The 24,910-nt window shown below is 34.3% G+C and overlaps 1 protein-coding gene across 1 annotated transcript; it reads left to right on the top strand.

Annotated features, from left to right (window-relative positions):
• The first annotated feature begins 1,481 nt into the window (after positions 1–1,481).
• LOC124371152 (STI1-like protein) lies at positions 1,482–23,425 on the top strand. The gene is made up of 7 exons (XM_046829465.1): positions 1,482–1,691; positions 4,674–4,883; positions 6,965–7,118; positions 8,470–8,570; positions 10,495–10,624; positions 11,570–11,727; positions 23,188–23,425. Exons 1-6 carry the CDS (start codon positions 1,674–1,676, stop codon positions 11,695–11,697), a joined length of 741 nt encoding a protein of 246 aa, XP_046685421.1. The 5' UTR covers positions 1,482–1,673; the 3' UTR covers positions 11,698–11,727; positions 23,188–23,425.
• The last annotated feature ends 1,485 nt before the right edge of the window (positions 23,426–24,910 follow it).

Raw genomic sequence — 24,910 nt, 5'->3', positions numbered from 1 at the left:
TCCCAATATGGTTTATTTTTTGGACGAAGCCTTTCGAAACCAAAGGTTTCATCATCAGGCGACTCCACAAATAAACATCATAATTAGGGTGCTGTAAGTTCGAAAGACTTGTCCAAAAAATAAAACATACTGGAAAAGTATTGTTTTATTAACATTTAGTACTATTTATTTCAATGTTCATCACTTACTTTGGGGATGATAAGGAACATTTATTCGCTCCCTATGTTCTGGTCGCGAGTAACCTCCTATTTGGAGGTCGGCTACTGTACGTTTTAGAACTGCAAGCTAGGGTGGAGGCAGAAATAGGGGTTTCTCTCGGTTTTCTAAAATTAGGTCAGGAAAGCTGAAATGGCATTTTATTTTAATTGTTGCCTTTATCTCAGGTTTTCTAAATGTAATACAATTTCGAATTTAACACATTTCGGGAACGGTTTTTATAATCTCCCGAATCTAATAACATATAGAGATTATTGTTTGAAGGAAACACTTTAGGCGGCTCTGCAGCTTTGGCATACTGTTAATACAGATGTGATGATTATAGTAACAACAAATTGCTCCGTTGATGCTGGTAGAAATTTTGACTAACACATTATTTTGAACTAAGGTTCATATCTATATAATATATTTTTGTAAATTGACTGGGGATGAGCTATTGACGTATAGGAATAATGTTAATTGTGAGTTTTAAATTATTAGTAGCCAATTTGAGTATGGAATCTTAGTAATATGTCCTTTGCCTTGAAATAATATATTTACATTATATTGTTTAAATTAAATTAAATTGAACTGAGCTTACGACTTATATTATATATTTATAAGTCTTGTATGGTTGTATTTATTGAATTGATTGATTGAATCAAAATTCGTATAAAATGCTTATAGAAAACAAGCACAGTGCATTATTTAGTTTTGTAGATTTATGCTCGTACTCTTACTACAAAAAGAGTGAAATTACAGCCAAACAATTTTACATCTTGATTTTGATATTGACTATTTGAGCACCAACAATATGGGAAATACTATTGATGAAAGCATAATGGCAACACCACAAAATTAACAATTCTACTTTGTTAATAACATTAAAAACAAAAATTGATGACGTTTAATTATGGGGTACCGTTACAAGATTGAAAACATTGATGTCCAACGTATGGTACAAAATGAAAGAGAAGAAAATACACTTTTAAGGAACTAGGAATATACTAAAAACATTGATGAAATCACTAAACGTCAACTTTTTAAAACAAACATGTTTGATATCAATAATACTAGTTCAATTTATTTATTTCCTGGTCTTTTTATTCTATCCTCTATGTGACAAGCTGTTCGCTTGCATTGCCTAGCGTCAAGTCGGGGCCAGCATAATATACTCCGTTGACCCATGGTGCTACATGTGGTACCTTTTTTCCTTTTAGTACTACATGCATTCTACTTTACCTACTAGGTCCGGTCTATAGGCTAAGGCTACACGGCTAGGCGCCAGGCGGAAGGCGCAGACCAATCAATTTTGTCTGCTATCGTTATTGAAAATCTCTTCAAGTGGTTATTTAATTAAATTTGACAATACGTGTTCTACTTATCAGTATAATTTTAATAGTTAACTTATTAAATGTATAGAAAATATTACATGATTTTAAAATTTTAACTAATAATTGCAGAAATAACAAATCGTAATGGGAACTTCAGAACAGGTTGGTCGAAACAGGTTAACTTAAAAAACCATGGTGTAGACCCAAAATGGTAGAAATCTTTCAGTAGTTACCAAATGTAGTAAATTTGAAATTTTTGTATATCTCATTTTATTTGGTTTAGATAAAACACGAATAAGTCAGTTTAATAGTTTCTATTGCGGTAATTTACTAAATTAACCTATATTTCCTAGTATCACTATCCTGTATGAACAAAGTTTTCTCTTCAATATTTCTCATTGACTGTGATTTATAGAGTACACTTCCCTGACTAGGTTTTTATATAACTTTAAGGAGTATAGTACAATAAGCAGAACCGGTTTTTTCAAAATTATCGAAAGATATTTAATTATCATACATATCGAGATAATCAACCAATAGTAACGAACTTGACAATAAGTAAATCATTTGAACCAACTGTACACATATTTTTATATTCTAAACAAATTTTGTCCTATAAGTAACTTATTTTAAATAAAATAAAGAAGAATAGGTTAAATTAAGAAAACTATAAACAATAACACTAAAAGATGTACAAACAAGTTTCAAGTTGTTTGTTTTGTTGTTACATTCTCTTTATTATTTAAATGACATTTTGCCAATCACCTGTCTTAATTTTTCGTTTGATTAATGGTTATGGTTTTTTATTGTTTATGATATTACGCAATGAATTAAACTAGCCTATTTCTATTAATTTGAAACACCTGACTTTAATTTAGTTTTTTTATACATTTATATCAATTGATAGGGATGCACTATGATAAGCGGCCACCAACACAATCGGATTATGATTATCGAATGATTTGAATTGTCAATATTTATGACCATCCAAAAGACTGAAAGCAAAATGTTGGAACAAATAACACAATAAATATTTCAAAGAACAGTAAGTTATGGTTTTGCTAGTTTTCAGTCTTAGAAATTAATGTATTAATAAAATTTACAAATTATAATATAATTTATAATTACAATAAAACATAACATTTACTTACTTTATGTATTTTCAAGGATACTGCTTGTGAAACAAAGACGACACGTATGTTACTGTTCTTGCCGCCATTAGTCAATAATAAAACACATGATTTTAATTTTGAATTTATTTCTAAACACGATTTTACTTTGAACTAATTTTGGGTGATAATGTCAAACTGAATCAAGTTTTAGGCTTTTAAAACTATATTGTAGTGAAGCTATACTTTTATATGTAAAAATAAATGTTTTTGTTTCAGATTACATAATATAACTAAACTTTAAATTTAAATTACGTTTGAGCAGCGTAGTACTAACAACTAGTTTAGCCAATCTGAAATGGAATTTCTGCAGATACTTGATACATGTAAAAAGTACACTCATTAATAAAATTTAGAATGTTCAAAACCAGTGTTCTCAAGATCGTTTTTAGATACGTTGTGTTTGTTCTTTTTTTTCTTACAGCGGAACACTATTTGATTTCCACCTTTAATTGTAGTTTTCATCTTGTCAGTAAAAAAAACATATATTTTTTTTAATTCAGAGAAATTGTTAAGAAAACAATAATTAATGTTGTTGTCAATAACATTATATGCACATGTTAAAGACAGTGGACTAACAGAGAAACTCACTCATAGTTTGGAGGATATTCTTAATTTTTATCATTGGTATAGCAGTTTATAAAAAATATAAGCAACTTCCACACAGGGCGTGTACTCATGCTCAAACAGCAGGGCATGTAATGACGTTTTAACAAATAACTTACTTACTCTTACTTACTCCCAGGGCCATTTATATCGGAGGTGATATTTAGCCGCACCAACAAAGCTCCTCCATCTTGAACGGTCCTCCACATCTTCCTCTGAAGCGCCCACCTTCTCCATATCAGCCTTCACCTGGTTCCACCATCTCACTTTCGGTCTCCCACGGGGTCGTCTTCCTTCTGGGTACCGTACATTACCCTCCTCAGTTTGCATTTCTCAACAAATAACTTAAGCCGTCTGTAAACAATATATTTGTTCTAAACGTGATTTTTATATATAAGTAATTTCAGAAAACTAAATGAAATAGTTGTAAAAGGTGATAAACTGTTATTCTCCTGGTTTCAAGACATTCGACAAGTGCTAAAATCCGTTATATGCAAGTTTGGTTGTATGGAGACCAACTCATTTGAACTCATTTTTGAAAGTTTTTGTGTATTGCTACCTAAGCGAGAAATTCTAAAAGGCTTTGTTAAAAATGTTCTAGGTCTTTTCTAGTTATTATGGTTTCATTATTTAAAATGAGTATATGTAATTGAGTATACATGATTGTCTTGGTATACACTCCTTTATCACTGGTATATGTTGTAACTCATTTTGGTAAATGAGATGTCTAAATTTGCAGATCTTAACGTTTGATGTTATCTCTAAGATATAAAACCTTTGATGTTATCTGACCTTTTTATTTCAAGTTACAGGGAATGTTTATTTCCTTATAGGTAAAATAGGATGTGCAATGTTCCATACTCAACATTGTAACCCTCCACCATGGCTAACTAGGCTAACAATTATAATATTGTTAATATACAAATTTACTTGTAATTATCTATTTATAATCTTATAAGTCTTGGATATTAAAAATATTAATGATTTATTGTCCACAGTAATATGTGTTTAAAAATTGTTAGGATTTCTGATTGTCTTGTTCTGTTTAAATGTAAATTGATTGACAGTGTTTAGTTATAAATACAGGGTGTAAGTTGTGGCTAAATTCAGTTGACACAAGACACAAACTTGTTGGAAATTATATAATGAATATTGACGTTTCATACAATAATTTAGCACTGAGTTTTGTGTAAGGGATTTAAAAAGTTCACTAAAAATCCAAATGAGGAGCAATAAAAGCCTTATATTTTTTATACACCAATTTCTAACATTTGGGGGGAGCTTACCTGTAAGAGGCCGGCAAATCTGTTGAGGTGGAAGTTAAACATATTTGTGATGGTTGTAGTTATTGGGAATACATTGTTTTCAGGTCCAGGAACTAAAGGAACAGGGCAACAAATGTATGAAGGAAGGCAAAGCCATGGAAGCTGTCTTCCACTACTCTCATGCCATCAAATTAGACCCCAAGAACTATTCTCTTTATAGCAACAGGTCCCTGGCCTTTCTCAAGTCTCAGCAGTATTACTATGCTTTGGAAGATGCCAAAGAGACTATTAGGCTTAAACCTGACTGGCCTAAGGTAAGCTTTTAAGTTCCAATAACAACACTATTTAAAAAATATTAATTTTTACCACACTGTAGCCCTAACTTTTAATATTCTGGTTAGATTTTGGAATGCTCAATAAATTTATGTTAATGTTAACAACCTCTACTGAAATAATGCTGTAAATGAAAAGAAACATTGTACAGATTTGTAATATTTATAGTACTAGAAACAAATCTCATATTTCTTTTAGTTTAAATAAAACTTATGAGGAAAGCTTGGCTATTCTGGTATTAAGCTATTTACCCTGGCTGATTTAATTGCAAGAGAAGTTGCACGGCTGCTGTCACTTATTGTGGACAAGGATAAGCAATTCAATGATGAGAACTTTCACACTACTGGTTTTTGTGGGAGTTGATGCTTTATCTGTTCACACACGACAGTGATAATCAACAATGTTTAGAATTAAAATTGTAATGCCTCTTGACACTCAACTTTAATGTTTAGACTTAACAGTTTTCATGTCATGAGATCAGCAGAGCAAGCGGTTAAAATTGTAATGCCTCCTGACAGTCAACTTTAATGTTTAGACTTAACAGTTTTCATGTCGTGAGATCAGCAGAGCAAGCGGTTAAAATCGTAATGCCTCCTGACACTCAACTTTAATGTTTAGACTTAACAGTTTTCATGTCATGAGATCAGCAGATCAAGCGGTTAAAATCGTAATGCCTCCTGACACTCAACTTTAATGTTTAGACTTAACAGTTTTCATGTCATGAGATCAGCAGATCAAGTGGTTAAAATTGTAATGCCTCCTGACACTCAACTTTAATGTTTAGACTTAACAGTTTTCATGTCGTGAGATCAGCAGAGCAAGCGGTTAAAACTGTTAATCTTGCACTTGAAGTTAAGTGTAGCTCTGCTTTACTTCTGTCTGATTTAAATAAGGCTTTTTTGCAAGTGTTCCAATAAACATTATTGTACCAAATTTTATTATGATTTAAACTAAGGGTTCTCATTCTTTCAGGATTTGTGCCTCCTTTAGTACACTGATATTAGTCACGTCTCCCCTTTATCATCATCACAAGTAGTACAACTTCAAACTGCAACTAAAGAGAATCGAGAATTAAAATATAGGTTAGAATTGTAGATTTTAAAATTAAATATTTCGCACATTTTACAGACCTTTTTATTATTTAAAATTTAATACTTTTTTGAGTATACAGTGTTAGCGTACTCTTATTGCTGCTAAAGTTTTTTTTAATCAATAAAACATACTAGTAAACAAAATTATAACGAAACAAATGTTTTTTTTAATCTAGAAGGTTGAAAATTACACTATTTTCTCAGTCACTTAAAAATCAAATTATTTATGTTAACCCATCTTTGAGAACAAATAATTCAATTCAATAAATTTATTTAAAATTGGGAGAGAGAAAAATGCAAAGGATTGTAGTGGTGACTGTTGGAAGGGAAGTTAGCTGCAAAGAGTGGGGTTGTGAAAAAGAAAACAAAAGGGCAAATGAAAAAAATCAGAATTATTAGGTCAAGTTATTTCAAAAAAATATTAAAATAATAAACTTTTTCTAATTTTATTTAAAAAAAGATAATTATGTTTAGTGTGATAGTAATGAAAACTCTGAAATTATTTTGAGCTATTTAGGCTGCAAAACAAATTTTAAGTTTTTAAAGAAATGTGATTAAAAAATGCTGTAATAATATATATAGCAGATCTGAATATATGCTATTGTGTTTTTAGTGTATAACCCTTTCAGTGCCTCATCCAGTAGTAAAAAACGGTTGTAACTATTTTACAGACTGGATGTTGGCACTAAAAGAGTTTGAACATTGTTACTTGATATTGTATACAATCTTTTCAGTTTTAAAGTGTTGTGGCTCACAAATTGATAATAAAAATTAACTCAGTTGACTATTTTTGATGATTATTAGTTGCACTTGAATTGTACTCGTATTTCTGGAGGTCAACTAATTTTTTCTTGAATAAATTTGTAAAAGGTTTTAATGGAATACTTAATAAATACAAACAGTTTGAAACAAAAATGTTAGCATTGTTACAAATGAGTCTTCTACTGTTTAATGGTCGATTGTGGTTTAAGGGATATTTCCGTAAGGGTGAAGTTGAAGCAGCTACGTATAACTACACTGATGCAGTGTTATCGTATACACTTGCACTGCGACTTCTACCAGAAGATCCAACACTGGCAGCTGCTCTGGAGCGAACAACTCGTGAGAGAGCTCGTAATATGAAAGGTATCTGTGGCGTTGTATTGTACTCTACTCATTCAAGTTCATAGTTAATACAGGTTCAAGTACAAAAACGTAGAAACTGCAGTCACAAATTCGGCTTCTCTACAGGTGGTAGAGTCCTTTGAGTCCAGGAATTCAAAAACTGTTGAGCACAACATGACAAATGTCAGAATAAAAATGAAAATTTTTGTAGAAATATGAAAAAATGTTTGAAATGTAATAAGTATATTATATTTTTTTAAACGGATATTATAAAGAAAATACTCTGTGTTATTACAAAAATATATGTTTTAAATAAAGGCTTGTATAACAGTTATCAAAATCACAAACTAAAATAAGGTAAGAAGCGTTCGTTAGTATGAATACCTATCTGATACAAGTAAAGTTAATCAAAAATAAAAATTCTTATAAAAAAATTTAACCTTTTAGTGTTGTATTTTTATTGATTTCTTTATGAAAATTGTGAGCTGTTCGATTGCAAAACGTAGAATTTCTGGCAAAATAATCTTTATTTTTTTAAATATGTTTTTCTAATTTTGACCATGTTGTATAGAATAAATTTTGCTTTAAAAGGAATTCCAAAATGCTGGTTAAAAACATATTGTTTAATTTTTAACTGTGAAAAATATAAAAATAATTGTGTATCATAAAGTGTTGAACCAAAAGATTTCTTATAACTTTTTTTCAAAAATTTCATATTAAAGAGCAGAAAAATCTATACAGTTGTCATTATGTGATTTATTTTTTGCAATAATTTGTTGCTCTATCAAAGTGACAATTTCACAAATATATTGTTTCTAAGTTACTAATGTCTAACCACTTTGCGTTAAAATATGAAATATGTATGAATAATTTATTACAATATAAGTGTAAAAATTAAAATTTCTGTTTCACTGCAGATAAAAACCTCTTGAAGAAACAATTCCAGGTGCAACTTCAAATGAAAAAATGAAACTTTTGTCACTTGCTTGAACAAATTTATCCTCACAAATTGTGTATGTTGTAATTAAAATAAAACATTTACTTGCAGCTACAGATCCAAACAAAACAAATATCATGGAAATGCAATTGGAAAACTCCAGCTGTACCCCCATTATAGGCAGGGGAAAAAAATGAAAAACACGACTGAAACATTTGTAATCCAACCATATTAGCCAGAATACTGAAAAATAAGATAAAAATATGTGCTATGACAAATTTGTAGTGTCAGTGTTAGCGACTCTGGAATTTTTCGCACTTGTGCAGACCATTTATACACAGCTCTAAAAGGGTCAACTAATGTTCTTTGCTTGCCCATAACTGTGTGAATATTCATTGTGTGTTTTGTGTTTGTGACATTGATGTGGTGTTGTAGCGGATGCTCAGATTCCATGGCTTGGTGCTGGGGTGGGACTGATTCTCGGGGTGATGATTGTCATAGCTGACCACGTAGTGGCGGACAAACCTATGCTTTCAGTGAGTACACTTTTCTCCAGTAGGTGTATTGATTCTTGTGTGAACAAAGTACATCTTGAGCCATTGTAATAAATGGTAAACAATAAAAATCAATTTAGTAGTGGTGAAAAAAAGTCTCTCATGTCAATTAATTGCCATAATTTCTTACAATCAAATGAAAAAATAGAGTTAACAAAGACCATTTATTGTGTATTCAGTTCTTTATTATAGTTTTTGTACCTAAAATTATGTTGTTTAGCTGAATTTTAAATTATTTTTGGCGTTTTTTTTTTTTTTTTTTTTTTTTTTTAGAGTTTACGTATGTACTTTATTATACCAATTTCTTTTCATTTTGTTATAAACAACTACAGGTTACTCAATTTCAAATTTTCTCTTTTCAAAATCCTTAATCAAATGTTTATTATTTTTATTTTTCATATACCATCCACTAAGCCATTTGTTTTGACCCCAGGAACAATCTCCTGAAGTTTGTTGGTGTATTTCAGTTACACATATCAAAATTGTTAATTTTTTTAGATATCCAGTGGAAAACAGACATATAGACATAAGATGAATTTTGCCAGAATACTTAGTGATTTCTAAGCAAACTACAAAATTTCAAGTTTATAGCTCAATTCATTCTTGAGATATTACCCTGAATTGTCGGCTTTGCTAACTCAGCTAAATCCCATGGAGGAACGTGCACCATTATTGAGCCATAGTCTTATTAACCAATCCAACAAAGTAACTGCATTACATGTTTTATTGTATTACATTTTAAAATGTCAAATTACCATACTCAGTTTGTTTATTTTATGATTTTGTCATCACCATTATGGTCATCGATGTGAAGTATTCGCTAATATCTAACAAAATTCCACAGAGGGACATGCATCATCATCACAAACTAGATATTGCCTGTATAGACATGAAACTGCATGCTACATTGCACGTCTATAGGTCAGTTCGTTCTCAAGATATCACATTCGTTCTATTTGTCCACATCAAGATACGTGGACAGTTCTAGGGACAAACAAAAATAAAATTTTTCCAGTCCTTCGAGTAAAACGCTTCACTAGCACTCAGTTAATTATATAGCGTAACTTAATAAATTTTATAATAGTAATGAATTTAACAGGGAGCAAGTCAAGAATTTATATAAATAAAAATTTGCAGAACTGTAATTCTTAACACAGTAATTCATTTTTAGTATAAAATTGGAACTGAACTGATTTTTACATTGTATTTTCAATTGGTACTGTTTAGTTTTGTTTCTTTTAAACCTTTAAAGTGAGGTTTCAGGAAAAACTGTGTTTAGAAATTAAACTGATTCTTTTTCAATAAAAAGAAATGCTGTTATTGACAATTATTCATTCTACAACAGTTAGACAGAAAAAGTCATTAAATAATTTAGAATTTAAATAATAAACAATTATAAATAATTTATCTAGTTTAAAATTATGTGATTAGAGGAAGATATACCTTTTTATCACTAACTTTACAATGATAAATTATTATTACTTTAGCTCCCCCTGACTGACTCATTACGTGCACACTTTATGTTATCTGCCACCCATGTGACCTTTAAACGGGTGATAATACATTTCTAATGACCATCATTGGAATTGGATTTTTGAATTGAAATTAACATGTTCTTTGACCAATATAAAGAACAGGTGATGTTGGCGAGCCAGTCTACACCATGTTGAGACTATGTATGAATTACAACAATCACATCACAACAGCCGGCATAGGTTTAAAAGTAAAAGTTTATGGAAACAGTTTTTTTAAATTTGTTCCTAATTCTTAAGGTTACTGCATAATGATCTTATCAAGCTGCCTAATGATGCATGCCTGACAGGAAATTCAGGTCTGATACGATCTTACTAGTACTGAATTAATGTGGTCGATGGCTTGTATAATCTAATGATGGATTTTTCAATAGCACCCAGTGTTGATGGCCCTGATCACCATCACGATTGCGATGGTGGGCTACTGTGTGGCCAGAGGCTACAGGTACTACATGTCCTGTCAGCAACAAGGGTTGCTGGACCCTCCTATCGACTTGTTCCCAGGTGAGGATTGTGCTAAATGTGCTTAAGAATTGTATTCTTCGTAATAAGCAAATTCATCAGCAAGGTTCAAAGAAGTATAATAAAATTGATTTTGCTGCATAAAGCATGAGCAATAAATTCAATATAAATAAAACCATGCTTTTTTGAACAATTAGTTACGTTTTGTGTTCATACTGGAATGTGCTTACATTCTTGCTATTTAAAAATGTTCCAATACATGAGGATTTTTTTTGTACTACTGTAGATCATTGTTTAGTAGAAGCAATGATTTTATTAAGAATACTTCAGATTAGACTGAACTTTCGATACGTTAAGTTGAAATTGTAAAAACATTTTGAAAAGTGAGGAAATATGATATTTGGTGCTTTTGATCATACTACAATGCAAGCTTGATATGTACTCTTTTTAAGGCCTTATTTTCAGACAGTGAGTAGTTGTACATGTGTATTTCATACCTACAAGGTACTTTAATATCAATCTAAATCGTAACCTAACTTAAACTAAATTTTACTGTGGACACAATGTCAGTCATAAAATTAGGGATCTAAGACTGGAAATGACACAAATCAAAACCTTGAAATATGGGAATGAAATTGCATGGATTGACCCACAAGACTCGTCTCATTTAAAGAATAAGCCCTAAAATCAAAATCTTCCGGATTCCACCGTATTGAAATATTGTTTACACAATTAACTTCCAGAGATATTTCGACCTTGCTGTGGAGAACCATCTTCAGTCAACAGAGGTTAACAAACGGTGTTAATTGAAGTTAAAGAAGTTAATTTGTGACCGATTTGCAATGTTTCGACACATGTGAACCGGAAGACTTTGATATTAGTTATAATATCAGCTGCATAAGCCTAAAAATTAAGATTTGGTATACTCTGTCATTCTCATTTGAAATTTCACAATCTATGAGTATTTCCAGTTGCTTTTTGTTACAGATGAGGAGCAGGAAGAGGGAGACCCAGAGACCAATAACAGCAGCAGTGGCTCCAAGTCGACTGGGAATCACCAACGGTATACGAAGGCTCAGGCCAGGTTCCGCTTCAAGAAGGGGAAGAAAAGCTAAACAACCTTCTCCTCTTGTGTTTCCTGACCTGTACGTGAATTATTGTTTTCATTATGCATGTATATGTTAAGGTATAATTCTTATAAGTATGTCATAATCTCCGTTGAACCTTGCAATGAATTATTCACTTGAGCACGGATTAGATGTTAAACTTCTCACAAATTCACGTTCAATCTTGTTCAGTGGTTCAACCCATATTCTGAAGTGTATTGTCAGCCAACTTCTTAATAGCCTTCTATGCCTCTAGCTTTATCATTAACCCTAATAGAGCTGGTCATTTTATCCTGCAGTGTCAGACTATTTTGCAGCTTCGTGCAATGGTTTGTATAAAAATTCACAAAAAATACAAATAAGAAGCAGTGTGTATGATGTTATATATGTTTTCAGGATGAAATAGAGAATAATGTGTAAATTTAAAACAGGCCATAAAAAAATGTTAATGCTTTTTTATGATATGCACGTTTTTTAGAGGAGACCATGCTTGAGAAATAAAGTTGTGAGAAAATTTGAAATGTGAAATAGCTATTTTGTTTCAAATTTCATCCATTTTTATAAAATCATAATTTCTATTATACTTATGTAACCATACTAATTAATGCTACAAACCAAAAACTGGTTACGCAAATAAATGATGAAAACAGGTGTAGGCCTATACGTAAGAGTTTGGGAATAACAATCTTTGAAATAGAATTGTCTTTCAAGATCAAGTGGTGTCTAAATCATGTTGATATATATCGACAGAGGTTACTATAAGAATTTATTTATTTAATGGCATATTTATTTGATATCACCAGGCAGGATTTCAAAAAGGAAGGTCGACCATCGATCAAGTATTTGTTCTAAAAGAATCAATAGCCAAGCACTGGGAATTTGATAGAGCATTGTATGGATTATTCATAGACTTTCAGAAAGCTTATGACAGTATCAATCGAAATAAACTATGGGAAAAAAATGGAGCAGTATGGAATACCTACAAAACTAACGAAAATGGCAAAACTTAGCTTAGAAAATTCCAAATGCAAAGTTAAAGTGGAAAATGAATATTCACCCGAGTTTGAAGTAAAAACAGGGGTGAGACAGGGAGACAGCCTCTCTCCATTACTGTTCAATTTAGCCCTGGAAGAAGCGTTGAAAGAAATAAGAAATAGGAAACTAGGTATAAGCATTGGAACTAAGATAGGAGCACTGGCATTTGCGGATGACGTGGTGTTAGTTTCCAATGACAGAGATGAACTGATGGAGATGACAGGAATATTAATAGACAAAACCAGGACTAGAAATTAACGACGCTAAGACAAAGTTGATTTATTTTAGGCGAGGAAATAATGGTAGAGAAGATTTGGAAATACTGAACCATAAATTCGAACAGGTTGAAAGATTCAAATACCTCGGAGCAATAGTTAATTCAAAGAGTAATGAACTAATAGAAATCCAAAATAGAATAAATTTGGCAAATAGAAGCATGTACGCATTAAATAATATTTTAAAATCAAAATTACTGTCTTACAAAACAAAATTAAGAATATATAAGACTGTTATAAGACCAGTTCTTCTTTATGGAGCAGAGACATGGATTATAGATAAACAGGCAGAAAAGAAATTGGTTACATTCGAGAATAAAATTTTGAGGAAAATTTTCGGACCTATTAGAGATGGATGGAGAATCAGGCACAACCAAGAAATCAGAGAGATGTTTCAATCTCCAGACGTTGTGGGAGAAGCAAAGAGCAGGAGACTTCGGTGGGCAGGCCATGTGATGAGGAGGGAGGATGATAAATTGATTAAAGAGGTTTGGAAACACAATCCAGTTGGAAGAAGACCTCGAGGTAGACCCAAAAATCGCTGGAAGGACCAGGTGGAGGACTTGCGGAAATTGAGAGCGGGTCAGGGGGATTGTGAAGACGGAGAGATGGAGGCAGCTGGTTGGCGAGGCCAAATACCACCTAGGGTATCCATGGCCATGGGAGTAAGAGTAAGTAATATTTATTTGACATAACCTTTATTTGTTGACACAATTACTAAACTTAATGTTTATGTAAATAAAGATGATTTGACTTTTACTTTGACAGAAATAAGTCGATCAACACTACAGAAATGTTGTTGACAGTTGACATTGACTAATTCTTTAATATTTCTCCTATTTGACCAAACCCAAACCAAAGATAGTTATTTCTTAATTGAATATTTAAATGTTTAACAATATTAACACCTTTACTGATAAATGGCCTTTACTTGCGTTTAAAGAAACATCCGGTCTGTGAGATCTTGCTGTTATTGAGTTTAACAGAACACGCAGTCTAGGGGACTCTTACTGTTTACTTAAATAAAAAACATGTGATATCAGTATCAGTGATCAAGCGTGAAAATAATTAAACAAAACATACAAATAAAAAGTGTTCAATATACAAAATGTGAAATTTTTTTTTAAATTGAGACATGAATTAATTGTACATTGAATTATAAAAAAGACAAAATACAAATAAAAATCTTCTATATACAAAAAATGTAAAAATTAAACTACACAACACTAACAGAAACACCCGGTCACTCTAGACTCGCAACTCACACTTATTAACCAAAACAAGTGGTCTTGTAGATGTGTAGACTTTCAGTAATGGATTGATGGATAGCTCAAGGTGGTTCAAGCGAGACAGCCAAAATAGGTGGAAGAGGTAGGAGGGCAGCTATTGTGGCCAATGCCAATAGCGTCATATGTACTGCTGGACTGCAAATACAATAAAGTTAAATTTCCAAGGGAGTCTCACAGACTGGTGTTTCGGTAAAAGTGTTAATCATTATAAATAAGCTTGATATAAAAACAGTATAAAAGACTATATTTTGTCCATTTAAAAATATTTGATATAAAACACTTTTGATTCAAGTCAATTTTGAAATAGGGTGGCTATTTTTATGGGATTCCTCTTTGTAACTGTGATGTTCGTGGCCGGTGGTAATAAAACCGGGTAATAAAATTACACCAATTCAGGAAAACTATCGAACTACATCTTGGTCGGGAGGACGCGGGTTTCATGGACCGTGGGTAAAACTGGACTGGGAAGAACACTCGCTGCTGGAACGGTAAGGAACGTTGGCGGGGAGAAGTGGCGTGACCTCAGTAGCCAATAGGATTTATTTAAACAGTATGGTCTCATATTACGTCACATACATATAACCGCCAACGGCCAGATCGATAATCAACATTCCTATCTTAACAAATATATTTTAGATAGCTGACTATTTATATTAGATTCAGATATGTACACCACATTTCCTCCCTTCCAAAGTTGAAAAACACTGCAAAACAACACACTAAATAGTTTAACAAAATAAACATTGTTGAAATTCAATTAACACATTAATACAGTAACATCAAAAGTTTTCCTTAAACTACAAATAAGCAAAATGGTATGAACGCTTTGGTTATCACAACTAAGACAAATAAAACAATATAATGAAACCAACTAAAATAGAACAAAACAATATAATTTACAAGTTCAGCCTATCCACGGGATTTCTAATCCGCACAGGATAGCGTCTATCATTGTTGTTGTTTTGGAACAGCTGGCGCGGCATGACAGCTGCCGTCGCAGCCGGTGACGTATTGCCACGATCAGCTGTTTGTTTACCGTTAGAACGGCACGACACTGAGAGGGGAGGGGAGCGAGCCACACGGCCGCTCGGCGGAGAGTGGGGACTCACTGCTATTGGCTCTTGCCCCATCACCGGCGTCATGACCGGGGGGAAAGAGGAACTGTCATCGAAAGCGTCAGCTGATTCTACCTGTTTGTTTACATCAGCTGGCTCTCCCTGCACGGCTACAATCTGATCAATATGCCGTCTGAACACAATGCCAGACGTCAATTCAACTTCGTATATAACATTGCTGATCTGCTTTATTACTGTAGCACTAACCCATTTGTCGCGGGTGCGATAGTCCCTAACAATTACATTTTGACCAGGATAAAATAGTCTAACTTTAGTTCCAGAGAAATACTCCTTTTGCTTGTCTTGTCTTCTACTAACTGTCATTGACAGGTTAGGCCTTAATAAATCTAACCTAGTCCTTAATTGTCTATTAAACATCAACTTTGCTGGGGTCTCATTGGTGGTAGCATGAACAGCATTTCGATAATCAAACAATATTCTACTTAAAGCTATATTTACATCTTTCTTATCACGTAAAGCACATTTGATCTTATTCTTAGCATATTTGACAGAGTTCTCTGCCAAACCGTTACTCATGGGATGGTATGGAGGACTCAAAGTATGTCTGATACCATTGTTTGACATAAAATTATGAAATTCGAATGAGGAAAATGGTGGACCATTGTCACTGTGGACAGTCTCTGGCAGGCCAAACCTACTGAACAAATCTCTTAAATGATTTATGGCTACATTGGCTGAAGTGGAAGCTACAGGAAACACTTCCAGCCACTTGCTGTGCGCATCAACAATTAGTAGATACATTTTTCCATTAATCGGACCTAAATAATCCATGTGAAGCCTTTGCCATGGACTTGAGGGATAATGCCACGTATGCAGCTGACACTTGCTAGGGTTATTTCTCTCCATTAAACAGGAAAAACAATTATTTGCCAGGGACACAATTTGATCATCAATATTAGGCCACCAAACATAACTACGAGCTATCGATTTCATTTTGACTATACCCATGTGGGATGAGTGAAGCTCGTCCAGCACATATTTTCTCATTTTGCTAGGCACGACAACTTTGTAACCCCAAACCAATATATTATTTACTATAGACAACTCCTCCCTCCTTGCAAAATATGGCAACAACTCCTTGTCATCCCCAGGGATGCTATTGGGCCACCCGTGCCTTACATAACCAATAACTTTGCATAAAATTGGATCTTTTAGCGTTTCTACTTGTACATTTTCAAAAGTTAAAGGCACAGAGCTTTCCAAAAGACAATGCAAATAACTGCCCTTCCAGTGGTCATCGTCGCTCACTTCCGGCTCTTTCATTGTCAGTGGTAGCCTGCTGAACGCGTCGGCATTACCGTGATCAGCTGATTTTATATATTCTATATTAAACTTGTACCCTGACAAAAATAAACTATAGCGCTGCAATCTGCTGGCGCTAAACACTGACAAACCCTTATGAGGACCAAATATTGATAGAAACGGTTTGTGGTCCGTACATAAAGTAAATTCCCTGCCATACAGATATTGGTTAAATTTCTTCACGCCCCAGACAATTGCTAGAGCCTCTCGATCGATCTGGGAGTAGTTCTTTTCAGCATTAGTTAGCGTTCTAGACTGGTATGCTAATGGTTTTTCAATACCTACTGGTGTGACAACACTCAGGACCGCACCCAGTCCAAAAGAACTCGCGTCTACCGCCAGCTTCAACGGAAGTTTGCCGTCATAGTGCGCTAAGATAGTCTCACTACTTAGCAGTTCTTTTACTCTATCAAATGCCTGAACACATTGCCTGTTGAAATCAAATGGAACGTCTTTCTTTAATAAATTGTACAATGGGCTTAAAATGCTTGACAAATTTGGAAGAAATTTGGAATAATAGTTAATTAGCCCAATTAGCGATTTAATTTCTGTGACATTCTTTGGGATAGGTGCGCTCTTGATTGCTTCTACTTTCTTGGGATCGGTGTGCAAACCGTGTTTGTCAATGACAAACCCCAAATACTCTACTTGGTTAGCAAAGAAAGTACATTTACTCCTTTTGACAGTTAAGCCTTTCTCATTCAATCTCTTACACACTTCTCTTAACTTCTCATAATGAGCCTTATCATTTTCAGCGGTTATTAGAATATCATCTAAAAATACTGCAATTTGATCTATACCCTGGAGAGTCTGCTCTATTTTCTTTTGAAAAATAGCACTTGCTGACGTTATGCCAAAAGGGACACGGGAATAACAAAATAAACCTTTGTGTGTACTTATGGTACACAGTTTCTGAGACTCTGGATCTAACTCTAATTGGGTATATGCTTGACACAAATCGATCTTACTAAACTTCTCGCCTTTTTGCAGGTTTGCGAACAACTCATCTATTCTTGGTAACGGAAATTTTTCTACTTCTAAACAAGGGTTCAAGGTTACTTTAAAATCACCGCAAATCCTGACTGAACCACATTTCTTTAATACAGGAACTATGGGCGTACCCCAATCTGAGCTACTTACAGGTATTAACACTTTCTCATCTACTAGCCTAGCTAGTTCGTTTTCAACCTTAGCTTTCAGGGAAAAAGGTATTGGCCTAGGTTTGAAATATTTAGGAACCGTGTTTTCTTTTGCTGTTAACTTTACAGGCTCGCCTTTAAAACAACCTATCTCGTCACTGAATACCTTAGGAAATTCTTTGAACAACTTGTTCTTAAGTTCAAGACAACTATCGGCATCGGTTTTACTTATCTCAAATAACCTGTCATTATTTTTAAACGAAATTTCAACCCCTAAAGCACTTAACCATTCCCTACCTATAAGTGCATGAGCACCGGACTTTATGACATACAAGTCCATTACTTTGTTTACTTTGTTATAATTAACTTCAACTTTGATCTTGCCTACAGGTGTGATCGGTTGATCAGTATAAGAGCTGAGTGTCAACTCACTAGGTTCTAATTTACACATCTGGAAATGAGAATTGTAATATTCCTCACTGCAAACACTCACAGAAGCCCCTGTATCAACCTCAAACGTTAAGCTTTTACCATTAACAATTAAATCAAGCTGAATTGGGTCTACCTTGACCCTGTCAGTCACCTTTTCATTCATTCTAAATAAATTGGCTACATCCTCCACAAATTGATCAGTGTCCCCTGACACCTGATTACTGTCATCAACACCTTCTAGGTAGTTATGTTTGCGATAATTTTTGAAATTCCCAGTGCTTTTACTATCTCTAAAATTAGTCTTATCTCTATTTACATTTGTACCTTGCCGACCAGCTAACTTAGAACGACACACTTTTGCTATGTGGTTTTGTTTCCCACAGAAATGACACTTCACACCTAATAACCTGCACTGTGAACGGAAATGCCCTGTGAGGCCACAACATAAACATTGCACACTGCCACTGCCACCTGGCGGAGATCGCCGCTGCCATCCAGAAGGCCCTGGTGACGTGCCGCCGCTGACCTTGGCTGTTCCCCCTGCTCCCTTCCAGGCCGCTCCAGCGTTGTCGCTCCGTGCTGTCTGGGAATGCGTCTGGGAATGCGGTGCGCCATTTCCGAATCTCCCCCTCCTGGCCACCACGCTGCTCAACTGATGGATCCGCTCGGGTCTTCCGACTGATAGAGCTGCCGCCGATTTTTCTGCTTGCTCCATTGAAAGCACTATTTTGGTCGCTTGCTCGAACGTTAACGAGGCTTCCGATAACAGTTTTTGTTTGGCACTTTCACTTCTGATGCCACTCACCAGTCTGTCTCTCAAGTAATCATTTAGCGACGCGCCAAAGTCACAATGGGTTGTCATTTTTTTCAAATTTGCAATATACTCGGCAACCGACTCGCCTTCCAACTGTACTCTCTTACTAAAACGATATCGCTCCGCGATGAAGCTAGGAGTCGGGAATAAATGTTTTTGCACAAGTTGCACCAGTTCATTAAATGTCTTTTCCGACGGTTTATTAGGAGTGCACAGGTCTCTCAACAAACTATATACGTTTTTACTCCTATCACAGTTAAAAGCGTACTGACCTTTTTACCCGCGTCAATGCTATTACAGTCCACAAACAGCTCAAAACGTTCGATGTATGACGCCCAGGTTTCAACTGACCCGTCATATTCCCCGATAACGCCGATTTGCGCCATTATATTAGTTACAGGAAACGGTAGTTCGTCTAATTGTACTTGCCACATCAACTAGTAGCTAAAATAATTTGGTTGCACACTACACTTCCTCCCACACTAATTGGTTTGAAAACTAAAGAAAATTCGTACTGTTAATCTTCGTGATGTTCACTCGCCATTTTGTGATGTTCACTCGATCAAAACTGTCCTCGTGTTGTTCGCGCAGCACGTGGTGTTCACTGTTGATGTCCAGCGGCGATGTACACTCGGAATTTCGCACTAATACTAATTTCCACAAATCCTCGTCGCCATTTGTGATGTTCGTGGCCGGTGGTAATAAAACCGGGTAATAAAATTACACCAATTCAGGAAAACTATCGAACTACATCTTGGTCGGGAGGACGCGGGTTTCATGGACCGTGGGTAAAACTGGACTGGGAAGAACACTCGCTGCTGGAACGGTAAGGAACGTTGGCGGGGAGAAGTGGCGTGACCTCAGTAGCCAATAGGATTTATTTAAACAGTATGGTCTCATATTACGTCACATACATATAACCGCCAACGGCCAGATCGATAATCAACATTCCTATCTTAACAAATATATTTTAGATAGCTGACTATTTATATTAGATTCAGATATGTACACCACAGTAACCAAATGAATTTTAAAGCAAACGGTGACACCAGATGTTTGTTCCATCTGTATATACACATATTGGAATCAAGAAGATAAGTTTTATTCCAATCAAGAATGTATGTATTTGTTGCTATGGAAAATTTAAACAAATATTACAAATAGTTTTAAGATCACTTAGGTACAGTTAGAATGTTCGCTATTTTGTTGATTCTTTAGACATTGTTGTTTTCAATGAAGCAAATACAACCTTTCCAACTTCATTGACTCCAACCAATTCAACAATTATTATTGTTTGTTAACTCAAATTGTTCTATTTTCAACTAAAGATCACAAAAGAACCACAAAACTGTGATACTCAAAAAGAATTAAGAGTGTTGTAGTAAAAATAACATTATAATGGGATGGTATCTGAGGCAATACTGATGTAATCTAAAATATATATGAACACGATCCAGTGGAAAAATATTGACTCAATTTTTTGCAAATGGAATTCGAAGCTTTGGTTTAACCTGACAGTAATATTTTTTTGCTTGTTATATGAGATGGATAATCTGAAGTAAACAGAGATTCATTATGTATTGGTTCTGTATAATTCAGTAAATTAATAATAACATCAAGAAATTGTTGGACATCTAACAACTTTAAATGAATAAAAGCTCAACGTTAACAAAATCCGCTTCTAAATATATAGAAATTAAGAAGGCCATATTGAAAATTCGAAAGGCTTTGTCTCTAAAATAAAATTTATGTTGGGAATGTGTTAATTATAAATGCAATTAGTTTACAGAATTTCTGATTTATCGCAGATCTTTGGAATTAACTGTAAACAATATCATCAGCCTTTTAATAGGCCAAATTTGTTTGTATTTCATTCTTAAAACATAAATTTTCTTTGAACGTGAGAAATTTATTTCATTTTAATATAGTTTTAAGTTGACTGAATAATTTTAGTCTGAATAATTTTCAGTTTTTACAGTTGTGGCATCAGATTTATTTTCCAACAGAGTATTATATTTTGTAGTTGTAAATGTCATTGTTAGCTAATTGCTAGAGTACTTGTGTTAAAATATTAATGTTCTACTAATGTAATTCCCTAACTCATGAATCGCCTGCAAAATTGAAATAATTCTATTAAAATATTTAATATTCATTTTGACGTTCTTGCTTGAAAATGAATGTTGTAAGTAAAGCTCATGCGAATTCATTAGTGGTTTCAACATTTTAACTACAGAGATAAGGCACATTTACATTAGGTAAGTACAGTGATAACACTATCAGTAAATGATCCGTAAATAAGGTAAAACAGCAGGTTATCTCTCTGACCTTAAAAACTAGCAACCTCCAGTACAAGTCATTAGTCAGCAATAACCTAGTTACATGTGTGTGTGCGCACATATACAAGTCTTTTGAGTCATTCATAAAACAATATGGCACCGTTAACGTTGTAACTGCAGCTAGCGTCTTACTGGTAGTGTGATTGCAGCTCTAAACAATATACAATTTAAAAAATTCTCTTTACTTTGTTATGAAATTCTTGTCTAATTATAATATTGCAATAGGAGGAGATTTTAATACATTTACATTCTGATGTAACACAAGAATTATAAAACTGTTAGGTGTTATGTAATCTTTTAAGATGTTATGATCTCTATTACCTTAATGAATACCCTACTAGAGGCAAAACAGCCTGGATAATGTTTTATACATAAGAACTGAACCCATTTCTTTTGTAAAAATATTTCAGCTCCCTTACTGTGATAGAGATGGGTATATAATACGGATATGCAGGTGTGATAAAATTCTTCTAAAGTTAATGCAAAATTATTGCTAGTATAAATTAAAATTGACTAGATTTTCCACAACTTGTAGGAACTTTTTCATTGTTCTTCATCAAGAGTGATCCAGAATGTTTTGTGCATCTTTTAGCTCTGATGCATTGGTTTCATTGATGTTGTGGTTTAAATTTGGCTGAGTTCCAGAAGTGATTTCAAAGTCAAAGGTAGGGCCATTTCCTGAAAATTAAGAGTTCTCAGATATTTCTTCTGGCAGTTTTACATTACGATGTGAAGGTTATGTTATTACAATGTGGTGTATTGGTTAATGTGTTTGGTTAATGTATTTAACTTTTGAAAACATACATTTTTATTGATTGTTTTCTAGGTCTTGGAATAGTTTATGCTTAACATTTCAGCTGCTTAGAAAGATCTACTCCAGAGTTCTCTGAGATAACCATATGAACTTTAGTTGGTGGAACAAGATGACCTCATAAAAGTATGACATTCACAGAGGTAGTGATAGTTTGTCGTCAATCTATTCCCCTCTCTAGATAATTTGCCAACCTATTGTCTAGAAAGTTTTTTCAACCCATCCTTCCTTCTAGATAATGTGCCTCACTACTCTTTATAAAGTGTTTCAATCCATCCCTACCTCTATTTACTTTGTTATACTGCCCTCTAGATGGTCAACAATTCTCTAAATCAGATGAAGGCAACGAGACATTATTATGGATAACAGCCCATTTTGTATAATTCCTGTTGTTTCTTCTTTGTCACTGGCAATTTGTAACAAAATCAATGGGCAAACTCAGGGGTAGCACTAACCAAAGACAGGATTCAGCGAACACTTTGTCAGGAATTGCTGTGTTAATTTTCTGTCACAAGAGTAAAATTAAAGAGCAGTTAACTACCCACTCAATACACTGAATCCATCCCACCAGCCATCCGGTGTCACTGAGTCGGTCGGCTTATTCAGTTACACCATACTAATCTCTTTAGGATAAGATTACCAATGATAAAAAATATGGTTTTACTAGGGAAGTGCACTAGATGACAACAGGGCGGAAGTACGACTGGTTGTAATCTCTTGCACTTCTGTGTGAGGGATCGGCGTGTGTTTGAGTCGCATTCCCCATTTGCTAATAATATAATAACTGTGCAGCTTACCAACACAGTACATATGTTGTTACTATGTACATAATTTCTAAATGAATTCTAGTTTAACGTTTAATATTATTTAACTTGTCAAAATGGTGTTCACAATTATGTGATATAAAGTTGTTGTAACTGTTTGTTTCAGGGTTACCAGATTCTCACATTGAGATTCCAAGCACTGAGCCCCGGCTGCCACCCTTTTGGGAACATTTTGTACATTATATACATCTCATAATTGTGTTGTTTCTATTTTATATAGTCATTATATATATACATCATAATTATTATGTATACCAAATTTTACTGATTCTTTTTTCCCTTCTTGTCCACCACATGGACCATATGGTCCTAATTTCGCCTCAATAAATATGTGTTTCTTTCTTTCTTGTCTTTGCTTCTTCAAAACTTCTAATATTGAGATTGAACAATGCTTGTAATGGGTTTTTCATTTTGGGCGGGTAGATGTTGGCAGCCTGTGATGACCATGTTGTTTTGGTGTCAGCTGTTTCATTAATCAGTAAGTGCTGCCATTTCATAACAAGTTATTTCATCATGACCAATTACACGATTAAGCAGCACGATCAGATGATTAAACTTTTATTATCAAAATGAGTGTTCACTAGTTAAAACGTTACATGCGTTGCGACCATTTTATGACAGACACGGAGGCCTTTCAATGTCAACTCTTCAACGTTTGGTAGCTAAATTCGAGAAGACTGGTTCTGTAAACAGCCAGCATTCACTCAGACATCAAAGGAACAGATCTATCGAGAACATCGACGCTTTCCTTAAGTGTGCAGAGAAACCTGAGGTAGTCAATTCCTCGCCGTGTCCAAGAACTCGGCCTTTCACAAACTTCAACATGGCGAACTTTGCATCTAGATTTAGGCCTGCATCCGTACAAAATCCAACTGACACAGGAGCTCAAAGTTTATGACCATAGACAACGCTGTTTGTTCGCCGAGTGGACTTTGGAGCGTTTGGAAGAGCATCCTAATTTCGGCCGAAAAATTATCTACAGCAATGAAATACATTTCTGGATGAATAGCTATGTTAACAAGGATAACTGCCTTATATGGGACAACGCCAACCCACATGAGGGTCACAAGGTAGCGAGCGATGCATCCACAAAAAGTTACTGTTTGCTGTGGATTTTGGGCTGGCGGTGTGATTGGTCCGTATTTTTTTGAAAACAACGTTGGTGAGGCCATTAATGTCAACGGCAAACGCTACAGAACGATGATATCAGATTTCTTTTAGCCCAAAATTGAACGATATGGATGTAAACGACATGTGATTTCAGCAGGACGGGGCTACTTGCCACACAGCGAGCGATACCATGAACATTTTGCATGAACGAATTTGAGGGTATGATTATCTCTCGCAGAGATGACGTAAATAGGCTGTGAAGATCGTGTGATTTGACATCCCTAGACGTTTTTTATGGGGTTTTCTGAAGTCGCAGGTCTATGCCAATAGGAATCAATCAACCAATGAACTTAAGATCAACATATCTTAGGCCATCACTCAAATTCAACCGGATTTATGCTGCAGAGTAATTGAAAATTGGAACACTTGAATCCGTATTGTTGTGAGAAACAGGGGGGGGACATTTGAACAATGTCATATTCCATACATAATGGCATACATGGGCCTTTCATATGAAAAATAAATTTCGTTAATATATCATACATAGCTTGTTTTATTTCATCTCAACATCTACCCGCCCAAAATGAAAAACCATATAGTACGTAAGTACAAATATTACATATACCACATTTAAGTTCTGTATGGTAAGAATAAAACCCTTTTTAATGAAAAAATTGAATTGTAATGGGAAATTATGGTTCTTAAAAAAAAAATTGGAA

The sequence above is a fragment of the Homalodisca vitripennis genome, unplaced genomic scaffold (assembly GCF_021130785.1).
Source record: "Homalodisca vitripennis isolate AUS2020 unplaced genomic scaffold, UT_GWSS_2.1 ScUCBcl_1002;HRSCAF=4059, whole genome shotgun sequence".
In the NCBI taxonomy this organism is placed as follows: domain Eukaryota; kingdom Metazoa; phylum Arthropoda; class Insecta; order Hemiptera; family Cicadellidae; genus Homalodisca; species Homalodisca vitripennis.
Note: the sequence above shows the minus strand (reverse complement) of the source record. Positions and strands in the feature narration are given on the sequence as shown.

Excerpts from the sequence above, each read along its gene's own strand:
- LOC124371152 (XM_046829465.1), top strand. Across the intron at positions 4,884-6,964 it reads TTAAACCTGACTGGCCTAAG|GGATATTTCCGTAAGGGTGA; the intron begins GTAAGCTTTTAA and ends TTGTGGTTTAAG. Across the intron at positions 10,625-11,569 it reads TCCTATCGACTTGTTCCCAG|ATGAGGAGCAGGAAGAGGGA; the intron begins GTGAGGATTGTG and ends TTTTTGTTACAG.